The 22336-nt window shown below is 41.2% G+C and overlaps 2 protein-coding genes across 3 annotated transcripts; both read right to left on the minus strand.

Moving 5' to 3' along the window:
* Nucleotides 1–464: 464 nt before the first annotated feature.
* On the minus strand, nucleotides 465–11399 carry LOC149323250 (protein NipSnap homolog 3B-like). Its single transcript, XM_089488645.1, has 6 exons — nucleotides 11240–11399; nucleotides 8420–8642; nucleotides 6711–6866; nucleotides 4164–4313; nucleotides 2930–3016; nucleotides 465–2846 (listed from the first exon to the last, which is right to left on the minus strand). The coding sequence occupies exons 1-6, from the start codon at nucleotides 11300–11302 to the stop codon at nucleotides 2770–2772; spliced, it is 756 nt and encodes a 251-aa protein (XP_089344771.1). The 5' UTR covers nucleotides 11303–11399; the 3' UTR covers nucleotides 465–2769.
* A 3034-nt stretch (nucleotides 11400–14433) lies between these two features.
* On the minus strand, nucleotides 14434–19455 carry LOC149323251 (E3 ubiquitin-protein ligase TRIM32-like). 2 transcript variants are annotated; one of them, XM_089510490.1, is made up of 3 exons: nucleotides 19414–19455; nucleotides 16495–17037; nucleotides 14434–14781 (listed from the first exon to the last, which is right to left on the minus strand). In XM_089510490.1, exons 1-3 carry the CDS (start codon nucleotides 19453–19455, stop codon nucleotides 14434–14436), a joined length of 933 nt encoding a protein of 310 aa, XP_089366616.1. The 2 variants fall into 2 exon arrangements, with proteins under 2 accessions (XP_089366616.1, XP_089366625.1); XM_089510499.1 differs by lacking the exon at nucleotides 19414–19455 and adding an exon at nucleotides 19136–19147.
* Nucleotides 19456–22336: the final 2881 nt, after the last annotated feature.

Genomic DNA, 22336 nt, shown 5'->3' on the forward strand with positions numbered 1-22336 from the left:
TAGGTAAAGACTGCATGTGCATGCATAACTGACTTTGCCTACATATGTATACTTTGTAGATTGTATTTTTTCACCATAAATTTCAACATGTATACACTAGTCACCCATCTATACAGTGATACAGATATTCCCATATAATAGAATGTACACGTGTTCATACAGCAGTCTATGGATTGACACTGTTGATCAGTTATTATTCAAGCTTCTTGTTTAACACACACAAGAAATGAAGAACGTTAAGATCTTTGGTAGATAACAAAATAAGCAATGTTTCTTAAAAGTACTATGTGGAGCTATCCACCTGGCAATCTGGTGGGACTTGTCTTGGCTAGTGGTCTCTGGAACAGGTATTAGTTCGAAATCATTATAAATCCCAAACCATGAGAAACATAAGTAGTTCAGTAGTGTGTAGTGTATTATTTTTATTTTACCTATTTGTAAAAACACTATTATGCTATCTTGAAGATGGAATAAAAATGGTAATTGAAGTCACAGAATATTTGCCAATAAGAATTTATTTAATCAAGGAAGAATAGAGAGAGGAAAAAACATGACTAATTCCCATAACTAGTTAATTTTAGGTTTAAAGAAGAAGAAAAAGACAGGATGGAGTCAGATGAATCAGATAGATATATATTTAAACTCTCAGGTTTGTCTTCTGCAAAACAGCCTGGGCTAGACTGCAATTCTAGGTTTCATCCTGGCCTCCAGGAAGTTCTTGGACAGCTGATGTGTTTGGGGATAGTCTTGTCCTCCTCTATTTTCCCCAAATTTTTATTCACACTCCCCCTGTGCTCTCTTCTATCAAATATTCTACTTTCCCTAAGAATTGCTTCATACATACATCCACAATATCCTCAGAATTTTCTATGGTAGCCCCTTGGGGCTATAGACAGTTGGTGGTGGGGTTACACTTGACATGCTTCCACAAGTTAAACAAGTCTTCCTGGATTCACACAAACAAACACACATGTTCATTCTACCCAGGCACATTTGATGAGTATTTTAGATTTACTGTATATACTTGACTATAAGTTGACCTCATACATAAGTTGAGGGTAAGTTTTGGGGCCAAAATAATGGATTTTGATATGACCCGTGGATAAGTCGAGGGTAAAACTTAGGGGCATGGGACAAAGCATCTAAAGGATAAAGCAAGGAAAACAATGCCAAAAAACTTACAAAATTCCAGTAGGCATATAACTGTGCTGATCATAAAGACTGGATGGATGAGAAAATAGAGTGGGGGTCAATGCTTCCAGGACACATTATGCTCTTGCTTTTCACCAGGGCATGGTTCCTCTTTAAATAAGAGTTAAAGTACAGTATACTTACATTGACCCATGGATAAGTCGACCCAGGTTTTTTGGGGTCAATTTTTTGACTAGAATTTCTATACTTATACATGAGTATATAAAGCAAGAGGATGCTTGTACCTGGGTGCAAACATGAATGAGCACAGATAAAGATTCTCACAAGCATCTGAACAAATGTACATGCAGTATGAACACGCATACAGTGGAACATGTACTTTGTGATTAAAATATAGCTTGAGCAACAAACAGTGGGGAAAAAAATCTCAGCCAATGTCTGGTTGGTGGTATATTTAGCATTAAGGAGGGGGGTGTTATTTTCCAGGAAAAGGTATCTACTACCTCTTTTGGCAAGGTCCCCATTTTGGCATGCAACAGCCAGGGGGCTGCTAGATGCAGATTCATCTTCCAGACTAATGGTCTTGTTCCAGCTGCTCTTGAGAAACAAGGAAGAATCAGTTTTCACTGTTGGTGAGATCCAAAGCAAGCAACTGGGCAGATGGTGTAGCTTCCAATGACTGCCAATGGAAATTTTGCTAGTATGAGGTGGATTTCAGCCTTAAATGTGTAAACCCAGTATGGCATAGTGCTCTAAGTGGTGGACTGTGAATCTGGAGACCAGGGTTTGATCCCCTCTCAGCAATGAAATCCACTGGGTGACCATGGGCAAATCACATGTCCTCAGCTCCATGGGAAGGCAATGGCAAACCTCCTCTGAACAAATCTTGCCAAGAAAACCCTATGATAGGGTCGCCTTAGGGTCACATAAGTTGTAAATGACTTGAAGGCACACAACATACACAGCAAGTGAAAGCATCTCTTCATGTTTTGTTGTTGTTGTATGTCTTCAAGTCATTTCCAATACTAACCTTAAGATGAACCTATCACTAGTGGTGAATTGGCATGCCTATCACATTATTGCTCAATGAGTAGCATCCAATGTACAATGTGCATTTGACATCTTACTCTTGGTGCATTGTTGCATATCTGAAATAGTTCTATGTGGGGAACTCTGCTTCCATCACCATCAGCTGGACACATTATTTCTGTATTGTCCAGAAAGGGTGTTCTGTGTGCACAGCACAACGTACACCTCCAAATGTCACCAACAGGAGTCTGGCCAATATTTCACTGTTTTTAATAAACTTAGTTGCAAAGCTAACTGTTTCCAAAAGATGTTGGTGTAAAACAGAAACAAAAGCATTTGTTCCAATCCATTCTGCATATTTTGACTCCTCTATTGGCTCTAAAAGAGTGAGAACTAAAATTCTGTGCAAAAAATTCATTTAATTGTTCATATAATTTGATTCTAGGTTGCTGCAGATACAAAGGAAACCAATTCTTGGTTAGATTCTATAAAATCAAGGTCTGCACACAATTAAATACCACATAAGACAAATGAGACAACCATTGCAATGGTGGATTGAAGTGCCGTCCTTCCACTGGCCGCAATATACTACTTCAAAGGCGAAAATGGTGCAGGAATCAGGAGCATGTTTTGCTGAGATGTCAAGAACTGAACATTCTCCCGTACTGAAAGCGTAGGATGACATGGATTAGAAAAGCATATAAGAAATGTTGGTCAACATACAGAGACACATGCAATCATTTCTTACCAGCAGCTACCACTCTGGCATCTTCATGGGCAATATGCCTTCCTGCTGCACGACTGTCTGGATTCTCAAACCACCAAAGCACATGAACTGTCAAAGTAGAAGCAAAAAGAAGGTGAGTTCTGAAAGGCATATGCCCAAATTTATAGAAAAAGGGAGAGAGACTGCATTCAAAATGTGGCGCCACTCTCCTGTACTTAGCTATGCTTACTCTCAATCCTTCTCTCTGCCTGCATCTGCAGAAATAATTCAGTGTGATATCACTTTAATGGACATGGCTCCATGCTGTGGGAATTACATCGTATTGAACCATGGCAGTTAAAGTGGTACCAAACTGGATTATTTCTGTTGTGTGGATGCAGTCCCTGTCTGAGATCTCAGCATACACAGTTGGTTAGTAGGTCGATTTATATTCTATCTTTCCCCCGTATCGGACCCAAAGCAACTTAATATCATTAAAACAAAATAGCTAAAACAATATGTTATATAAATGTTTAAAAAGCATTAAACATTCAATCCAATTAAATAATTAATTTAAAAACAAAAACACATTAAGCACACATTACATATTAAACAAGAGCATATCCAGGGCACATCCTTTCTCCAACCAGTTAAAGGCAGAACACTGGTAGAACAATGAAGTCTTTGCCTACTGGTGAAAAGAAAGCAAAGAAGGTGGTCAGAACTGAGCTACATAGACCTTGAGTCCACTTATAAGGCAGTTTTCTATATTCCTCTTCCTAAAAGCTTCTCCAATTTTGTTTAGATGGTGTTCTCAAAAAACTGAAGGTGGAGACAGCACGTCATTGAGACAGCACTTCAATATACTTTGAATAGTAAATTAATGAAGGGCAGCATGGAAATTGTGCCATCTGCTCTGGAGGGAATTAGTTTTAAGGACAAAACTAGACATTAAAAGGAATGTAGAACAAGAATGTTGTGCTAAAACTGGCTGTCTTGTGTTGCATTCCCCTCCCTACTTTTGCAGTAAGGTCAATGTATTCTGTGTTTACCCTGATACTGGACATTTCCCCACATTCACTAATGTGACCTAAGGACTCAATATGGGAGTAACAAAATAAACAAAGCGCAAACTGAGTTGATCCAGGGACTCTACTTAAGGGAAGGAGATGTGTGCAGAATCTAATACTGGGCTGACTTTTTCAGCCACAGCCCTAGCCCAATGTTTCCTTTAGCACCACATTCCACCTTTAATGTGAAATGCCTGGCCCTTTACCTGTATTAAGTAATCCATATTCTGTGTGGAAGATGCCAATCAGCTTAGCATAGCCTTTACTGACGTGTGCATCAATTGCTGCTTTGAAAGACTTTCCCCACAAAGCTGGCCCTCCTGGTTTCAGCTGATAAGTCACCAACTCATAAACTCCTAGCAGGAAGAAAAATGATCAGCATACTATAGCAAAATGAAAAACAAGTGGCCAGCTATTCCGACCATATTTATACCTTCACAAATGCTCTTTATCAGATTTTGCTTCCTTTGCCTGAAATAGTATGGCTGGCTTTCCATCTCTCTCACACACACCAGCTAATGAACACTGACCTTCCACATTTATTCTTTCATTCTCTTCTGCAAACTGCATTTGTTTCAATGTGTAATGCTGTTGTTGCTGTGTGCCTTCTTCAAGCCATTTTCCGACTTATAGCAACCCTAAAGTGAATGTAGCATGTGGTTTCCTTGGCAAAATTTCTTCAGAGGGGTTTGCCATTGCCTTCCTTTGAGGCTGAGAGAGAGTGGCTTGTCCAAGGTACGTTTTCATGGCTGAACCAGAGATATGAACTCTGGTCTCCTAGATGCTAGTTGAACACCTGAACCACTACACCACGCTGGCTCTAATATCTTGTTTTTAAACGTCTCCGTCTTAAGGCTTAAGATAGGTAACACAATTACATAGAGGAAGCTGCTGACATGGAAAGATTTCTGGGGAAGTGAAGGGAAAGATGCACACATGTTTAAGACATGATAGTTTTGAACGAAGTACAAAAGATTAATGTTCTGAACTATCACTAGGCTGAGAGAGGTGAACACACTTCCCATAGAAATGCTTTCACAGGAATTGTTTAAGCAAAATCATTGACATGGAGGAAAGTGTTGCACTAAGTATGGTCCCAAGGCTGCTGCCACATTGCAGAATGAATGCGGTTTGATACTGTTTTAATTGTCATGTCTCTATCTTATGAAATCCTGGGATTTGTAGTTTGTTGTGGCACCAGTGCTCTATGACAGAGAAGACTAAATATCTCACAAAATTACAGGTCCCAAAATTCTATAGTATACATAATGATTAACAGTACATTGAAACAGCAATATGGCCCTCTTTGGCCTGTTACAGACAGGCCAAAATAATGCAGCTTCGAGTCACTTTGGAGGTATGGTATTTCAATGATGCATGCGTCCTAAGAGTCCAAAAACCGCACCAAAGCCACGCTCCAGTCCTAAGGATGGGAGTGCAGCTTTGGTGCGGCTTTTGGAGTCTTAGGACTCATGCATCATTGAAATACCATACCTCCAAAGTGACTCGAAGCAGCATTATTTTGGCCTGTCTGTAACAGGCCCATATCTGCATTCTTTACCATGGATTCAATCATCCATGGCTTGAAAATGTTCCAAAAAGGTATAAATTCCAGAAAGCAAACCTTGATGTTTGCCATTTTATACAAGGAACACCATTTTATGATGCCATTGTATTTAATGGGACTGAGCATCAAAGGATTTTGGTATCCATGGTAGGTCCTGGAACCAGACCCCAGCATAATACCAAAAGTATCAGTGTATAAGTCTAAAGAGCAAATAAAAGTTTCTTCTTCTGCTTCTTTTTTGAAACGAATACGTGTGGTTGTCTTTTGTGTCAGTTATTATTGTTCTGTAAGGAATATTTAAAAGGAAAAAAGAACTCTCAGCCTCTGAATCTTTAAAAAGGAAATGGGAAGGTCTACCAAATAGTTCATCACTGCTTTTGTAGCTCTGGAGTCTATTTAGTTCATCTGAGTGATTTGTGAGAAGAAGCATCTCCAGGAAACTAGAAAGCTGCATGGCACCACAGTTCTGGTCAACTTTATGGGTTCCAGAGGAGCAACCTTTCACCCATGGCCCAGGTTCCAGAAAGGGATGAAGTAAGGTTCAATAACTTTTAGTAAGGCCTGCAATAGCTTGATGATCAATATTACTTTTTTTGTTGTGTGTCTTCAAGTCATTTCCAACTTATGGCAACCCTAAGGCGAGCCTATCATGGGGTCTTCTTGGCAAAATTTCAAAAACCAGTTTCAAAACTGAGTTGAAGACCATCCTGTTCAGAGAAGCGTTCCCAGGCATTGTGTGATTATTATTTGTTATTTGATGTTTTTAATTTGTTGCCTGCTTTGCTTTATTGAACCCTTTCCTGTATTGTTATGTATTATTTATATGTATTATGCTAATATTTCTTAGAATGTACACCATGGGCAGGTTTACTCTTACCTATTTTATTGTTTGTATGTGCAGTGCTGTGTAAATCAAAAACGCTATATAAATAAAGCATAATAATAATAATAATAATAATAATAATAGTAATAATACATTTCTGGTGCCACAATAAACTACAAATTTTAAAGGAAGTTTGCCTTTTCCTTTTCTTGAGGCTGAGAGAGTGTAACATGCCCAAGATCACCCAGTGGGCCAAGCTGGGAATCAAACCCTGGCCTCCAAAGCTGTAGTCCAACAGTCGAACCACTGTGCCAAGCTGGCTAAATCTGCATTGCAACCCATTTGAGCAGTAAGATAACACACCTGGTTGTGGAGAAATCCCAAGCTTGCACCAGGGAACCAAGTAAGCAATTTCCATATGCTGTTTATGCAGAAGTGGAAGAATCTGGGACAATTTTTCCTGCCATTCTTTGTCGTTGACTATGGCTTTCCTCGCGGCTGCTCTGTGAGCAAAGTTATCTAGAAGAAAGGAAAAGAAATGCTATAAACTCTGTAGCCAGTCATGACCGACATATAGGCTTCCACAATAACACTTCTACAAAGCTGCACAGAAATGCTAGGAAGACCAAATAAATACTTGACAAGACAACATTTTACATTTCATCCGAGGGGGTTTGCCAATACCTTCCTCTGAGGCTGAAAGAGTGTGACTTACCCAAGGCCACCCAGTGGGTTTCCATGGCTGAGCTGGGATTTGAATCCTGGTCCCCAGAGTCATAGTCCAGTGCTCAAACCATCACACCATACTAGTCTTTGTTAAATAAAAAGAGTTCTTCTATTCAGCCAATGAAGCTATGAAGAGCTCAGGAACACTTACCAGGTGGCAAAAGGTTAAATATTTTAAATAGCTTTAAATCTTTCATTTTGTATTCATTTTAATGTGATTGTGGGTTCCTGCATGGCTGAGGGTTGGACTGGAAGGTCCTTGTGGTCTCTTCCAACTATATGATTCATTGTAAGCCATCTTTCTTCCCATTCTGAGGAGAAACATGGGACATAAACAGAATAAAACAAACAAACAAACAAATAAATAAAAGGTGTAACTGCCTTCCAGCCAGAAAGGCTATGCTTTATCTCCTCTTTTGTTCTGTCCTGTCTTCTATTCTGGAACATCCCAGAGCTTCTACACACCCCATCATTTGCTGGACCTGTCACACGGGATGGATCCAATGCAGAAACTGAATTTAAACTAAAAAAATTGCAAAAATGGGTAGATTTTCAAATAATGTTGGGGGTTAGACAACATTTGTGTGAAGGAGAAATAACGCAACATTAACCCAAACGGAAAGTCGCCAAAACCTGCTCCTTTTTACTTTCGGGAACTGATTTCTCCTTTACACAAACACGTCTGAAAAACAACCTGCTTTTGTGGGGGTTTTTCAGACTTTTAAATCCCATTTCGGTATGGGATTTAAGCAATTTGCCTCTATGTGATAAACTCCAATGAGGTGTTGATCCAGTACTCGGTGAAACACACACACAAAATAAATTGTTGATTGTGCCCAAATTGTTGATCTCAACTCTGAACTTTAAACTGCATGTTCTGAGGTTGGGGACTAGCTTACTGAGCTATAATGACTGGCTATGTCTTGTCAGGCCTCTGAGAATGTGTCTGCACTGCAGAAATAATTATATTTGACACTGCTTTAGCTGACATGGCTCAATGTTATGGAATTCTGGGATTTGTAGTTTTGTGAGATATATAGCCTTCCTTGTCACAGGGTGAGTGTGGTGTAGTGGTTTGAGCGGGTTTGAATCCCCGCTTGGCCACAGAAATCCAGTGGGTGACCTTGGGCAAGCCACACTCTCTCAGCCTCAGAGGATGGCAATGGCAACTCCCCCTTTGAAAAAATGTGCTAAGAATACCCTATGATAGGTTGACCATAGGGTTGCCATAAGTCAGAAATGACTTCGAAGGCAAACAACATGCGTACACACACACACGTCAGAAAGCTCTGGTGCCCCACCAAACTAGAAATCCCCAAAATGAAGCCTTACTATTCAGTACATACCATATTTCCAAATGTGAAAAGCCTTATTCATTGACCCAAACTCCGCTGTCCAGAATCCAACCATTTCTGAGTGAACCGTACGGATGTGAATGGCGTTACCGACCAATTCAAGGAACTCTTTTGTTTTGGCTGGCTTGATATCATAAGTACGAAGTTCATAGAAAGTCCCAGCATCTTGCCTGGGGCCTGTGGCAAAAGATGAACAAACCTGATGCAGGATTGGCTTTAGAGAGACAAAAAAGGGGGGAAACAATGAGAGACCGATGTAAAATGTTAGGTTGGCAGACATTTGATCCCTAAAATGCTCTAGCGTAGTGATTTAATGACAGAAGCTGAATATTCTTTAAATTTAATTTTTAAGCTTAATTAAATTTACTTTTAAAGGATATTCAGACTGCATCCGCACTGCAGAATCAATGCAGTTTGACACCAGTTTAATTGCCATGGCCCATTGTCATGCAGTTCTGGGATTTGAGATATTTAGCCTTCTCTCTAAGAAAGCTCTGGTGCCACAAAAAACTAAAAACCCCAGGATTCCATAAAATGGAGCCATGACAGTTAAAATGATGTCAGACTGCATTAATTCTGCAGTGTGGTAGCAGCCTAAGTGTCATAATCCTAATTGATCAGACCCAAGTACAAAACCAAAAGTTTTAAAAGTATGCTGTTGCAGACTACCTCACTCTCATGAAGGGTTATGGATATAGATTTAAAATTGATAGCTTAGCTTGAATACGCAGGGTAGCAAAAGTGGAAGGAGGAGAAATGCAGAAAAACCAGAGTAATGCTTTATCAAAATAGTATCCTCACATTTTCTTCATTTAAACATGAATTCCAAAGACCAACACAAAAGGGTAGGCCTTCAGTATATCCAAAAATAAAATAATATACAGTATTTGCTGCCTGAACCATAGAGAAAACATCCTTAGTAGATCTCAGTGTATAGGATATAAGAAAAAAAGGAAAGAAAATATGATATTTTCAATTTAAGATAGTCTTTATTGAACAAGGGCAAATAAACAAAATGATCAAAAGCTGTTAACAAGGAAGTAATGGATGAGTTATGAATGAACTGGCTATTGTTAATTAGTATTTGTGTAGTCTGTAAAGTGAATACATATTTTGTGTAAATATGGTTTTCTTTTATTAATGTTATTTAAAAACAATTTCAATAAAAATTACTGGGGGGGGATACAAGAGGGGAAAGAATCTGTTAGAACAGATGTGGGTAACTTGCGATCATCATCTAATGCAATAGTTTCCAAACCCTGGTCTTCCAGATGTTTTGGACTTTAGATCCCATAATTCTTAAATGTTGGCCAAGCTGGCTGTGGCTTCTGGGAGCTGAAGTCCAAAACATGCAGAGGACTAAAGCCTGGGAACCACTGAAAGAACAGGGATAGTCACAATTCCTATTATCTGTCATTGCTAGTTCTACTAGGATTGACAAGGAGTTGTAGTACAACTTATGGAAGCCCCATTAAATTTCCACAGGCTGCTTTAGAACTTTATATTATTAGATGAAAAACCAGGGCCACTTAACACTACACAGTTACAGCAATATGATTCCACTTTAACTGGCATAGGTGCATCCTATGGAAACCTGGTTTTTTTCGTTCCTCGGGGGACCGGCTGAGAATTCTAAATTCCCCTCCTTAAACTGCAAATCCCAAGCTTTCATAGGATGCAGCTGAAGTGGAACCATAGCACTATAACTGTATAGTGTGAAAGGATCCCCAGACTTGTGGAGAATAAGTATCATCACCTGCAGATGTTTGCATATCCAGCTTCTGCTGGTGTGTGTGTCCCTTCAAGTCACCTGCTGATTTATGGCAACCCCATGAATTTCACATGGTTTTTTTAGGCAAGGAATGCACTGGAAAGGGGTTTGCCAGTTCCTTCCTCTCTGAAACAGAGCCTAGAGCGCCTGGCATTCATTGGCAATCTCCCATCCAAGCACTAACCAGAGCTGCCCCTGCTTTGCTTCCAAGATCAAATAGGATCTGATGCCTTTATGGTATTTAGGCTGCTACAGGCCATTTAATAAACTGGCAAACTAAACAGAATGAGGAAGCCACCATATGATATTACAGGTTGGGCTTCCTCTATTTGAAATGCTTGGAACCAGAAGTGTTTGGGATTTTTAAAAATTTTTATTTTGGAATGTTTGTATATACATAATGAGATATCTTGGATATGGGACCTAAGTATAAACAGGAAATTCATATAATAATAATAATAATAATAATAATAATAATAAATTAATTTTCTCTCTTACCTGCCTCTATCCAAGGCTCCAAATAACACCTTATATACATAGCCTGAAGGTAATTTTATACATAATTATTTTTTTAAACAATTTTGTACATGAAACCAATTTGTGTACACTGAAACGTCTGAAAGCAACGGTGTCACTATCTCAGCCACCCATGTAGACAATTTTGGAGTATTCTGGAATTCCAAAGAGGGGGATACTCAACTTGTAGTGACAGAATCGGATATATACAGTGGCAGGACATTTTCCTTTCTCTTTGCAGCCTTCTCTGCTTTTAAGATCCTCATAAAGGGGCAGCACAACTTTAAGCAAAACCCTTTCCTTCTATGTAAAGCTGTGGCTGGGGAAACCACAACAGATGGGAACTAGGAACTTTCCCAATTCCTTTTGCCCGCAGACAAAATTAGGAACAGCTGCTTGTGTTTGCTTAACATCAACATTTCCCACAAGCGGGCAGGCCTGCTAAGGGCTGTAAGAACAAGGCACCCTGTTCCACAAGTGGCCTGTCAAAAAAGAAAGTGTCTCTTTGAATGCCTGGCCTTTACCTGGGAGCAGATTCTGTGAAGGGTGGCAGCTGGGCGAAAGAGACCAAAGCTGAATCTTAGCATGGTGGCGGACGGGGAAGATCTTTGCAGGAGGACAAATATTTGTCCCCTTCCCTCCTCCGAGCCCTTCCGGCCTTTCCCTGCCGAGGCCTGCTTGGGATAGAGCCAGGCCTGGGGAGGAAAAGTTGGCAAGACTCTCCTGCCGGAGTTGGCACTTGAAATATGTGGGTGTGCATTTCCCTGCCTTTGCAAAGCAGTAGCTGTGTTAGTTTGTTGTTGTTGTTGTTGTGTGCTTTGAAGTCATTTCTGACTTATGGTGAAAATCATGGGGATTTCTTGGCAAATTTCTTCAGAGGGGGTTTGCCATTGCTATTTTCTGAGGTTGAGAGAGTGTGACTTGCCCAAGGTCACCCAGTGGGTTTTTATGCTCAAGCGGGGAACTGAATCCCGGTCTCCAGAGTATTTCGATATATATATATGTGTGTGCGTGTATGTATAATATTTGCAATTGGGTGTTACTACTTTCCTGTTGCTGTATGCCATTTCTGACTTATGGTGACTCAAAAGTGAACATATCATGGGTTTTTCTTGGCAAGATTTGTTCAGAGGTTTACCATTGCCTTCCCCTGATGTTGAGAGGATGTCACTTGTCCAAGGTCACTTAGTGGGTTTTATGGGCGAGCAGGGAATGAAACCCTGGTCTCCAGAGTATTTGCATATATATGTATGTATAATATTTGCAATTGGGTGTTATTACTTTGCTGTTGTTGTGCGCCTTCAAGTTGTTTCCAACTTATGGCAACCCTAAAGCTATCCTGGAGTTTTCTTGGCAAGATTTGTTCAGAGGAGGTTTACCATTGCCTTCCCCTCAAGCATAAGAGCATTAAAAAAGAGGAAGAGAATGAAAAATGGGAAGGAGTGTGGCAGCCACGTTCCTCCCCCCTTGCTTTTCTTTTTCTTTCTGTACATGTTTGCAGGGCATAGGAAAAGTTCTTACAGAACCTCCTGGCTTGCAGAGGGGAATCAATGGGAAAGTTGTAGTTGAAAAAGAAACTTTTCCTAAAGTCTCATCAGAGTGCATCTACACTTCAGAAATGATGCAGTTTGACACCACTTGAAGCACTGTAGAACTATCCTAGGAAATCCTGGAATTTGTAGTTTTGCAAGGTCTTTAGCACTCTCTGCCAAAAGAGTGCTGGTGCATCACAAAATGACAAACTCCTGGCTTCTGTAAGCTGGAGCCATATCAGTTAAAGTGGTGTCAAACTGAATTCTTTCTGCAGTGTAGACATTGTAGAGACAGATTGACTCTGAAGCTTATCGCACACATTATTTTCCTCGTTATGGGAACGGGAAGGGGACTCTCGGGGCCGTGTGCGACTGGGAAAAAACGGATTTTACCACACAGCAAATCATCCTCAAAATGGCCCCATTCCATTTCGCAGCGCCAAGCTGTGCCCATTCAGTGCTGAGGAGCGTTAAATGTTCGGGTCGGAAGTCTTCCGACCGAGCAAATTGGCGCCCCTCAGTACTAAATGGGGACAGCTTGATGCTGCGGAATGGAATGGGGCCATTTTGAGGATGATTTGCTGTGCGGTAAAATCCTTTTTTCCCCAGTCGCACACAATTCTGAAGCATCACCTGAAGTGACCCCTCTCCTCTTCCATCGACAAAGCGTTCACAGAGCAGCATTTCTTCAATAACAGGAACTTCTGTTATGAAGAAACGGCTGCTCTGTGAACGCTTTGCTGAGGGGAGAGAAGAGGAGATGCTTCAGTGGCGCTTCAGAATTGTGACTGGCTATCATACCTTCACTCTTCTGGACCGTTTTGCTGGTGATTTAAGCACTGTTAGCCTCCATATAATAATCCCCTATGTTCTTTTTTCCTGCCTGCAGATGTCACTTCCTCTTGCTTCTCCCAAGAAATGAATTAGTCTCCCTTTGTCTGGGAGGAGAGCGTGGATGAGGCTCCAGCCTCATCATTTATTATTTATTATTGTTTTATTAATTTATATCCCACCTTTTTCCCAATAATGGGATTCAAGGCAGATGCTAGGTAACACCCGAACATGAGAGCTGACCTGTAGGGGCTCTTGTATCAAAATGTAGGTAAACTTGGGGCCCGAACAGACAGGCCAAAATAAAGCTACTTTGGGTCACTTTGGAGGTATACTGTTTAAATGATGCATGCATCCTAAGAGGCCAGAAACCACACCAAAGTCATGCTCCAGATACCACACCAAAGCCATGCTTCTGGCCTGCTATCCCAAGGTGGATTTTCTGAAGCAATGAATGTAAGCTAGATAACTTGCTCTTTCTTTCTTTCTTTCTTTCTTTCTTTGTACTTCACAAAAGCACCCTAAGTATCTACTTACAGAGATGTAGACCTGAGTCAATTGACTCGGACTTAAAGTCAGACTCAAGTCACTTCAGTGACTTGACTTGGACTCGACTTGACCTGAGACGTATATTTTTAGTGGACTGACTTGCTGGTGCCATTCACTTCGAGCAGCAGGCAAGACCGGACCCCAAAGTGTGGGGAGCATTTCTCAAAAGGGAACAGCAAATGTTTTAGGCAATGGGCTTGAGGCAGAAGGATCCTCCTGAAGCTTTTCAAAAGCTCTGATATGCAGTGGGGATAGGCTGCCAAGCAGAGCTCAAGACCATTGCCTAAAGCTTTTCCTGTTCCCACCAAGAAATGCACTTTGTCTCTGTTTTTCCTATTAAAAGTTGACTCCCGGACTTGAGACTCAACTGGAGGCTTGCCTTGAAAGTATCTTGCAAGTACTTGAGACTCAAGACTTAAAGGTAGAGACTTGAGTCTCGGCTTGAGACTTGGACTAAAAGACTGAAATACATCACTACTTTCTTATGTTTCTACTCCAGGCTCATATTGTACTAGCTCTGCAGCACTTTGCCTAATGTAGATACCAAATATTCCTGCAGTCACCAGTGTTGAAATAGCAGTCAGTTGCCAGTCAGCTTTTGAACATGGAGCTGAGCAGAAAGATATCATCTTCTACTTTTCCTCAAGAAGCATAATGTTTTGCACTGGCTCTGCCTTGGAGCAATTTCCTCATGTGCTTTCTCTGTGTGCGACAGTAAGTATAATCCCTAATGAAGGGAAACATACTACCCTCAACTGTGGTTGATCTGTGTTTTATTGGCTTACTGCACAAAGATGTTGTGGAGCTTATTTGTACCTATAGATTTTAACACAGTGGTTGTAGCAGTCAGCAACGGCGACCAGCCCATGGTCCATCATGGCGAGACCACTTGGGCCTTGCAAGCCCTCATTCACCACAACAGCACTGAGGGAAGAGTCGGGATTAAACATTACAATGCAGTTTTGTCCTTCGTCTGACACAAGGACATTCCCATGACAATCCACGCAGACTCCAGAAGGGTTTTCAAAAGCGAGTTTTTTCCCATAGCGAGGCCCGATGGTCTTCGTCACACTTCGTTCCTTGCCAATCACTTTGATACAGCAGCCCTGGAATCTTCCAAAAAGCTGCCCTTCTGTAACTAACATCTCGTCATTCTGGGGGCAAGAATAATACAGATTGATTATAGTGAAAGATTTTGTGTAAGAAAATAATCTCATCTCTTTTTTTTAATTGCTCACTTTTCTGTCTCACTTTGTCTCCAGTTTAAATGATGCATGCGTCCTAAGAGTCTGGAAGCCATGCCAAAGCCACATTCCAGTCCTAAGGACTGGATCGTGGCTTTGGTGCAGCTTCTGAAATCTTAAGACGCATGTATCATTTAAACAGCATACCTCCAAAGTGACCCAAAGCAGCTTTAATTTGACCTGTCTGTATGGGGCCATAGTTATATAACTGTTGACTTACCAATTTACCACTGCTTCAATAAATCCACTCGCGTTGGGACTAACAATACGACTGCAAGACTCAAACAAATGTCTGCATGTATGGCTGGCTGGGGCCAAAAGCAGCCATTGCAACAGAGTTTGCAATTTCTGGGGAGCAATATCTTGAAAAAGGGATTTAAAAGCTAAGCACAGGATAATGTCAGAACAGTCCTTAGACCAGTGGTGGCTGGTGTCTCTCATGTCAGAGGATGAATAATCCAATAAAGCTTTTAATCTAGGGTTTAATTTTAAAGCCCACTGGCTTGGCTTTCTGCTGGTGATATAGCCTGTTGGCTACACCTCTGCAAAGGCAGCTGGAGCTTGCTCAAAGGTTGGTAAGAAAAACAGGCTTACCTGTGGGACTATCCACTTGGCTTTGAGCAAGTGCCAGCTGCCTTTGCTTTAATTTAATTGTTTTACTTTAATGCCCTACATGGTTTGGGTCCAGGTTACACACAGGATTGTTTTCTCTCATATAATCCACCCTGCATACTCAGGGGGACATTGACTCTAGTCAGCTAGGACATGGTTAGCAACTATCACCAATGGACATTTTTCTTCAGATGCCCCTAGACTGTGGAATGACCTGTTGGAAGATATTCAACAGCTGAAAATACTCTCTGAATTGGAAACAGCATTAAAGACCAGTCTCTTTTTGCAGGCCTATCCTGATGATTTTTAAATTGTGAATTTTAAACTATGCACTGATTGTTTTAATATGCATTGATCTTAAATGTTCTTTGAAATGGATATTATGTGTTTTAACTGGTTAATGTGTTTTTAAATAATGTTATGTGTTGCATTTAAATCTGTTGCTGCCCCCCCCACTTGATCCATGGGGAAATAATAATAATAATAATAATAATAATAATAATAATTGTAGTAGTTGTTGTCGAAGGCTTTTGTGGCTGGCATCCATAGTTTTTTGTGGGTTTTTCGGGCTATGTGGCCATGTTCTAGAAGAGTTTCTTCCTGATGTTTTGCCAGCATCTGTGGCTGACATCTTCAGAGAATCTCTTCTAAAACATGGCCATATAGCCCGAAAAACCCACAAAAACTATGTAGTAGTTGTTGTTGTTAGACTCTTCTGAATAGGTTCAGCACCTTCGAAATCTCTTTTAACGCTAGGCAAAACCTGGAATGGAGTTACAAGTCACCACTGCCTCAGACAAAAGATGTCAGTGGAATACAAAAGGACTGAACACATGGTCTGCATGCTGTCCTTCTTTTCAGAATCCCCATATACATTATCACCATTTTTGACACTACTTACTGCAGTCTTGGCTTTATCAGTTTTTGCTAGGGATCCAATACATTCTGTACTATCAACTCAGTAAGGAGATTGCTTAGGAAACCTTTCCTATTCTGGGTCTCCTACTGTACCTTGTTGACAGCCACGCGCACTGGCCGGTGGAATCCTTCTATTGAGTGGGTCTTCAGGATGGTGTTCATCCTCCAGTCCACCCCAATGATGTTAATTTTTCCTCCACTCGACCAGTCAGACACTGCAATTCTGTTGGCTTTCAGGACTTCTATTCCATATGAATAAGGCCAGGTTACTTTTGGAGATTTTAGCTCATGGATCAGTTCACCATCTTTGTTGAAGAGCTGGATGGTTTTGGTTCCATTTGTCACAAGTAGCACACCGTTCTTCATGCAGGCAATGTCTCCTAGACCCTTTATTGGTTCAGGTCCATAAGGAAACCTAAGCTTAGGTTGGCCATCAGCACTGTAGACCTGGATGTGTCCGGTGCCACTGTCTTTCACTGCTAAGTCGCCCTCTGGAGTGGTGGTGAGACTGGTGGGCCAGATCAGTTTACCTGGGATTGTACCAAACCCTCCCAGTATTTTTTCTACTGCATTATAATGAATCTTCTGGATCCCGGAAAGTTTCCATTTCTTATTATATCTGAGGCTTTCTTCTATCTAACAAACAGGGAGGAAAAAAAAAGAAATGAAAAGAAAATAACAAAATATCTCTTGGCACATTATTGGCTGATATATGTGAATCATAACGTCTGCAATCTAGACCTGTTTTGCTAAGAAGAAATGAAAGCAGGGCACATGACAGAGCTGCATAACATGCAGGGTGTAGAGGAAGTGGCTGGAAAGATTTTTTTCCTTTCCCTCTACCATAATAACTGTAATTCATATGGCCATGGTCATTCATGGTAGTTGAATGGAAGAAAAGTTCAAGACAGAAAATGGAAATACTTCTACGCCCACCTAATTCGACACCTTTTAAAGGGGAAATGGGACAAATTCATGGCAGATTAGGCTCTCATAGGCACTAGCGGTGATTTCTATATATTTCCTCCAACATCAGAGGCAGCCATAGTACACCTCTCAGTGCTAGTTGCTGGGGAAGATAAGTAGGAAGGTGTTAATGCATTCAGGCACTGTTTTCAAGAACTTTCTGGATGGTCACAGTGGAAACAGAATGCTATACTAGATAGAGCTTAGATTCAAACCTGAACACTTAAAAAAAATTCTTATGGCTAGAGAGGCCACTATGTTGAATGCACATAGTGATCTCCCACGTTAATGTTAGGTTGTATTCAGAATTTTGCAGTTTGGTGCGGCTGCTGTTTTTATGCGATAGCTTCCATGGTATATATTTGTATTCTAGTTCCCTTTCAAATGTACAATTCATGGATGCACTCTGGAATTCCTCACAGTCAAATCTCATTCCATGTTTTTTGGAGAGGAGGGGGAAGGAGGTGTGGTCCTCCAGATGACATTGGAGACAGCAACTCTCAGCAGCCCTAGCCAGCATAAGGATGATGAGAGTTGAGGTTCAGCAACGTCTAAAAGGCCACACATTACTGGCAGGGGAGGGCAGGGGATGGCATGCATTGTATGGGAGAATGTGTAGAGAAATGATGAGACTTTTGACAGATTGGCTGGCAAAAGGAATTGAGGCTTAGATATACCATAGCAGAGCAGAAGCTCTACATGTGGAACATCCCAGGTTCAATCCCTGGCACTTTTGTCTGAGAGCGGATGATGCATTCCCAGATGATGCAGGAAGGCAGGAATGAATAAAGTACAATGGGCCCTTGGTATTTGCTGGGGTTTGGTTCCAGAACCCCCCATGGGTATCAAAATCCATGGATGTGCAAGTCCCATTAAATACAGTGACATAGTAAAAATGATGTACTTATATAAAATGGCAAAATCAAGGTTTGCCTTTAGGAATTTATATATTTTAAAAAATATTTTCAAACTGTGGATGTTTGAATCTGTGGATAGAGAATTTGTGGACATGTAGGGCCAACTCTTTCTCTTTGTGTGTATACAGTCTTCCCTTAAATTACATGGGAGATCTGTTCTGGACCCCCTGTGTAAGGGGAAAATCGCGTATGCTTGTGGCCCATTGAAAATAATGGGGCATGTGCACACAGTACCGTGGGGTGCGCATGCCATGGGCACATGCGCCATTGATAAAATTCTCCCGCGGCTTCAGTGTATGCTGAAAGCCATGTAAGTGAAGCCTGTGTATGGCATGGGCTTCACTAATCCAGACCTCTTCACTGGCCTAATTTTGGGCTACCTTTGTTTTTCCTCTTTATCTCCTGTTTTTCCCCTTCCTTCCTTCCTTCCTTTGATATAATCTAGTTTGGTCAACTCTAAATGCTTGCATACTGTTTTGGCTGTTGTTAATAGAGGTGGGTCGGTTGTAGAAACTGGACCTCCACTCTCCTGACCCTCTATGGTAGTGATTCCCAAACTTTGGTTCATCCAGGTGTTTTGGACTTTAGCTCCCAGAATTCCTACTGGCAAAGTTGGCCTGGGGATTCTGGGAGCTGGAGTCCAAAACCCCTGGAAGACCAAAGTCTGGGGACCACTGCTCTATGGAATAAGCCTTCTCTACTTCTCCAACTCCTTCTCTGTTTTCTTTAGTCATGGGACTCAAGGCCATATTCTGTATTATGGGACCTGGGAACTAGATGGTGATGGCAGTGGTGGAAGAGCTGGAGCTGGTGAGAATTCAACTGAGCTACAGAACTATTCGTAAACTGACCTCTCTGTGCATGGCGTGGGTAGAACCACAGAGCCACCCTAAGCCTTGGACATCAGGAATCCAAGTTCACCCAAATTCTGTCAGACTGTCTGTTGACATGGTACTTTCTGTTTCTCTCTTGTGAAGCTTCCATCATGACTCCCTGAACTTGCCCTTCCTATATTATCTCTCCCCCTGCCCTCTCCCTTAACTCCTATTATTACATCAGTGCTACCAAATGAAGTGGGCTGAGGCTGGATTCAAATAAGGTACAAAACAAGCAAGGCAAATACTTTTACCTGGTCATCATCTAATTCCTTCAGAAAGTAAGAATCTAACATTGTTCCTCAGACAAGGATGGCATTCCTTCCTAGAACAGAAGATGGTGCAGGGAAGGAGAGCAAAACCATACAGGAATTTATAGACAACAGTAGGATATATACTGAATGTAATCATGGAGTTTATGATTTAGTGACAATCTCATAGTATTAAAGAACATGTAATCTGAAGATTGAGAACTAGCGTGATGTAGTGGTTTGAGGACTAGGACAGTAGTTCCCAAACTTTGGTCCTCTAGTTTTTTTGGACTTCAGCTCCCAGAACCCAAGCCAGGTTGGCCAACTGTCAGGAATTTTGGGAGCTGAAGTCCAAAACATTTGGAGGACCAAAGTTTGGGAATCACTGGACTAGGACAGTGGGGAACCATGGTTCAAATCCCTGTTCAGCCAGGGAAACCCACTGGGCAGCCTTGGGCAAGTCATAGTCTCTTAGCCTCAGAGAAAGGCAATAGCAAACTTCGGCGGGATACAAACCGCCGCTTTGCGGCGGTCCCCCGCCGGCGCCATTTGCTCCGCGCAGCAGCCTCAGCAGCCAAACTGCGCGACTCCCGCGCAGAGCAAAAAAGAAGCTCCATTTCGGAGCTTCTTTCTGCGGCGCACTGATGATGTCGCGAGGCGCCGCTGGCGCATTCGTGACGTCATAGGCGCCGCAACACGTCTGGACGCTATGCGTCCAGTACGTAAAGATGGCGGCGCCCATGTGGAAGGGGCGCCGCCATCTTGTACGTATTGTATACGTACTAGGGTTAGGGGGGTGCGGAAGCACCGCCCCTTCCTAACCCTAGTACGTATACAATACGTACTATATGGCGGTTTGTATCCCGCCTTCCTCAGAACAAAACAAGTACCTTAGGACTTTATCACACAGGGGGAAATCAGGGGATGGAAAGGCTTTTTTCCAGGACATTTGTGTGATCTCGGGAAAGATTTTCCCACACAGCCCTGGTGGCGCAGTGGTTAAATGCCTATACTGCAGCCATTCACTCGAAACCACAAGGTTGCGAGTTCAAGATCAGCAAAAGGGCCCAAGCTCGACTCAGGCTTGCATCCTTCCGAGGTCGCTAAAATGAGTACCCAGACTGTTGGGGGCAAATTAGCTTACTTGCTAATTAGCTTACTTGCTGTTCACCGCTATGATCTTTGGAATAGCGGTATATAAATAAAACAAATTATTATTATTATTATTATTATTATTAAATAGGACTTACCTGGGTCCCTACGTCATGGGAAAATCTTTCTTGTGATCGCGTGAATGTCCCTGGAAAATGCCTTTTTAAACCCCCAATTTCCCCCATGTGATAAAGTCCTAAGTCTTGCTATAAGTCAGAGTCTGTGCAAAGGCACATAACAACATGAAATAATTTGAGGACAGACCCTAAAGACAATTAATGGAAGGTTACCCCATTGCTGTACTGGAAGAGCTCAAAGGTTCTGTAGAGTAAAGTGAATGTTTTAAGTTACACCTCATTCATCTGACATGTTTTAGGACATTCCCAGAGGCTAAACTAAGATTCTGGCCAAGTGAATGCAACGTTTAGCTGGGACCACTGAGGTTTAGCTTGAAAAATTTATTTCATTCTTTCTTTTTATTTATTACATTTATAACCCGCCCTTCTTCTGAGGAGGTGGAGAAACACATATTATGGAAGTATATACCATCATCTCTGTTACCCTAAGTGCTATTCTCGTCCAAAATACACTGCAGAAACAATCCAGTTTGAGACCGCTTTAACTGCCCTGGCTCAATGCTAGGAAGTTCTAGGGACTTTAGTTTTTTGAGACATTTAGCCTTCTCTATCAGAGAGCTCTGGTGCCACAATAAGCTACAATTCCCAGGATTTCCTAGCACTGAGCCAGGGCAGTTAAAGCAGTCTCAAACTAGATTATTTCTGCAGTGTGTTTTGGACTTCTGTCAGATGAGTTAAGATGAGCAGTTATGACAGAACCAAGGTCTTAGAGATGAGCTGTTGACTGCGATACAAGAACATCTGAAAGCCAGCAAAGATTTGTAAAAATCCTAAAAATGAAGATGGATGTTTGCCACTCCTAACTGTGAACCATGAAATGTAAAGTCCTATGCAAGAGTTAATCTGCTTGGGGGGAAAAATCAGAATTTGGAAACATTATTATTTGCATTACAAGGAAAATTTATTTGCTTTTCAGAAAATTAATTTGTTTAATTTATGTGCTTGGTCAATATTATTCCTACTCAATGAGTCTAATAACTTAATTTTAAAAATATATATTTTTACTTGGTTTTTCATGGCTGCCAATAGTATGCTGGCTACTTTATGTTGATGCTTACTATGGATCAGTTGTACTCAAAGTTGGCTGGTTTAAAAGTTAGTTTAAACCAAATGACACTTTTGTAAACAAACCCACTCTTGTGTGTTTTTAAATGATTATTCATTTTTTAAAGGCTGGCTATTATTACCATTTTCCATCCCACCTACTGGAGTCACAATGACTGCTTGAAATTAAACATTTTAACTTTAACATTGTTCATTGTTAGAACAGTATCCAGGGTCACTTTCTTTCCCCCCCCTTTTATATTGCAAGAAATGCCATTCAGAAACAAATCCTTCAGTTAACATAAGTTCAGCTAACCAACAACATACTTTAAAAGAGCCCTTTTCCAAGAATAATTATTATTTAAGCTAGTGGCCATAATTTTCTGATTTAGACCTATATTGGTTTAATCCTACATATTAATGCAAAAAGCCTGGTTTAAATCAAAAAAGAGGGAAAAAAAAGAGAAAGAAAGAAAGTTTGTTTAAAAAATCAAATGTTTTCCCTCAACCCTGGTTGCACTTCTATGGCTGGATGGCACTACAAACAATCCTGTTTATGCTTCCCCAGAAGTGAATCCCACTCTCCTTACCGG

This window comes from Sceloporus occidentalis, unplaced genomic scaffold (genome assembly GCF_023333645.1).
Source record: "Sceloporus occidentalis isolate IW3139 unplaced genomic scaffold, rSceOcc1.0.p SCAF_1, whole genome shotgun sequence".
In the NCBI taxonomy this organism is placed as follows: domain Eukaryota; kingdom Metazoa; phylum Chordata; class Lepidosauria; order Squamata; family Phrynosomatidae; genus Sceloporus; species Sceloporus occidentalis.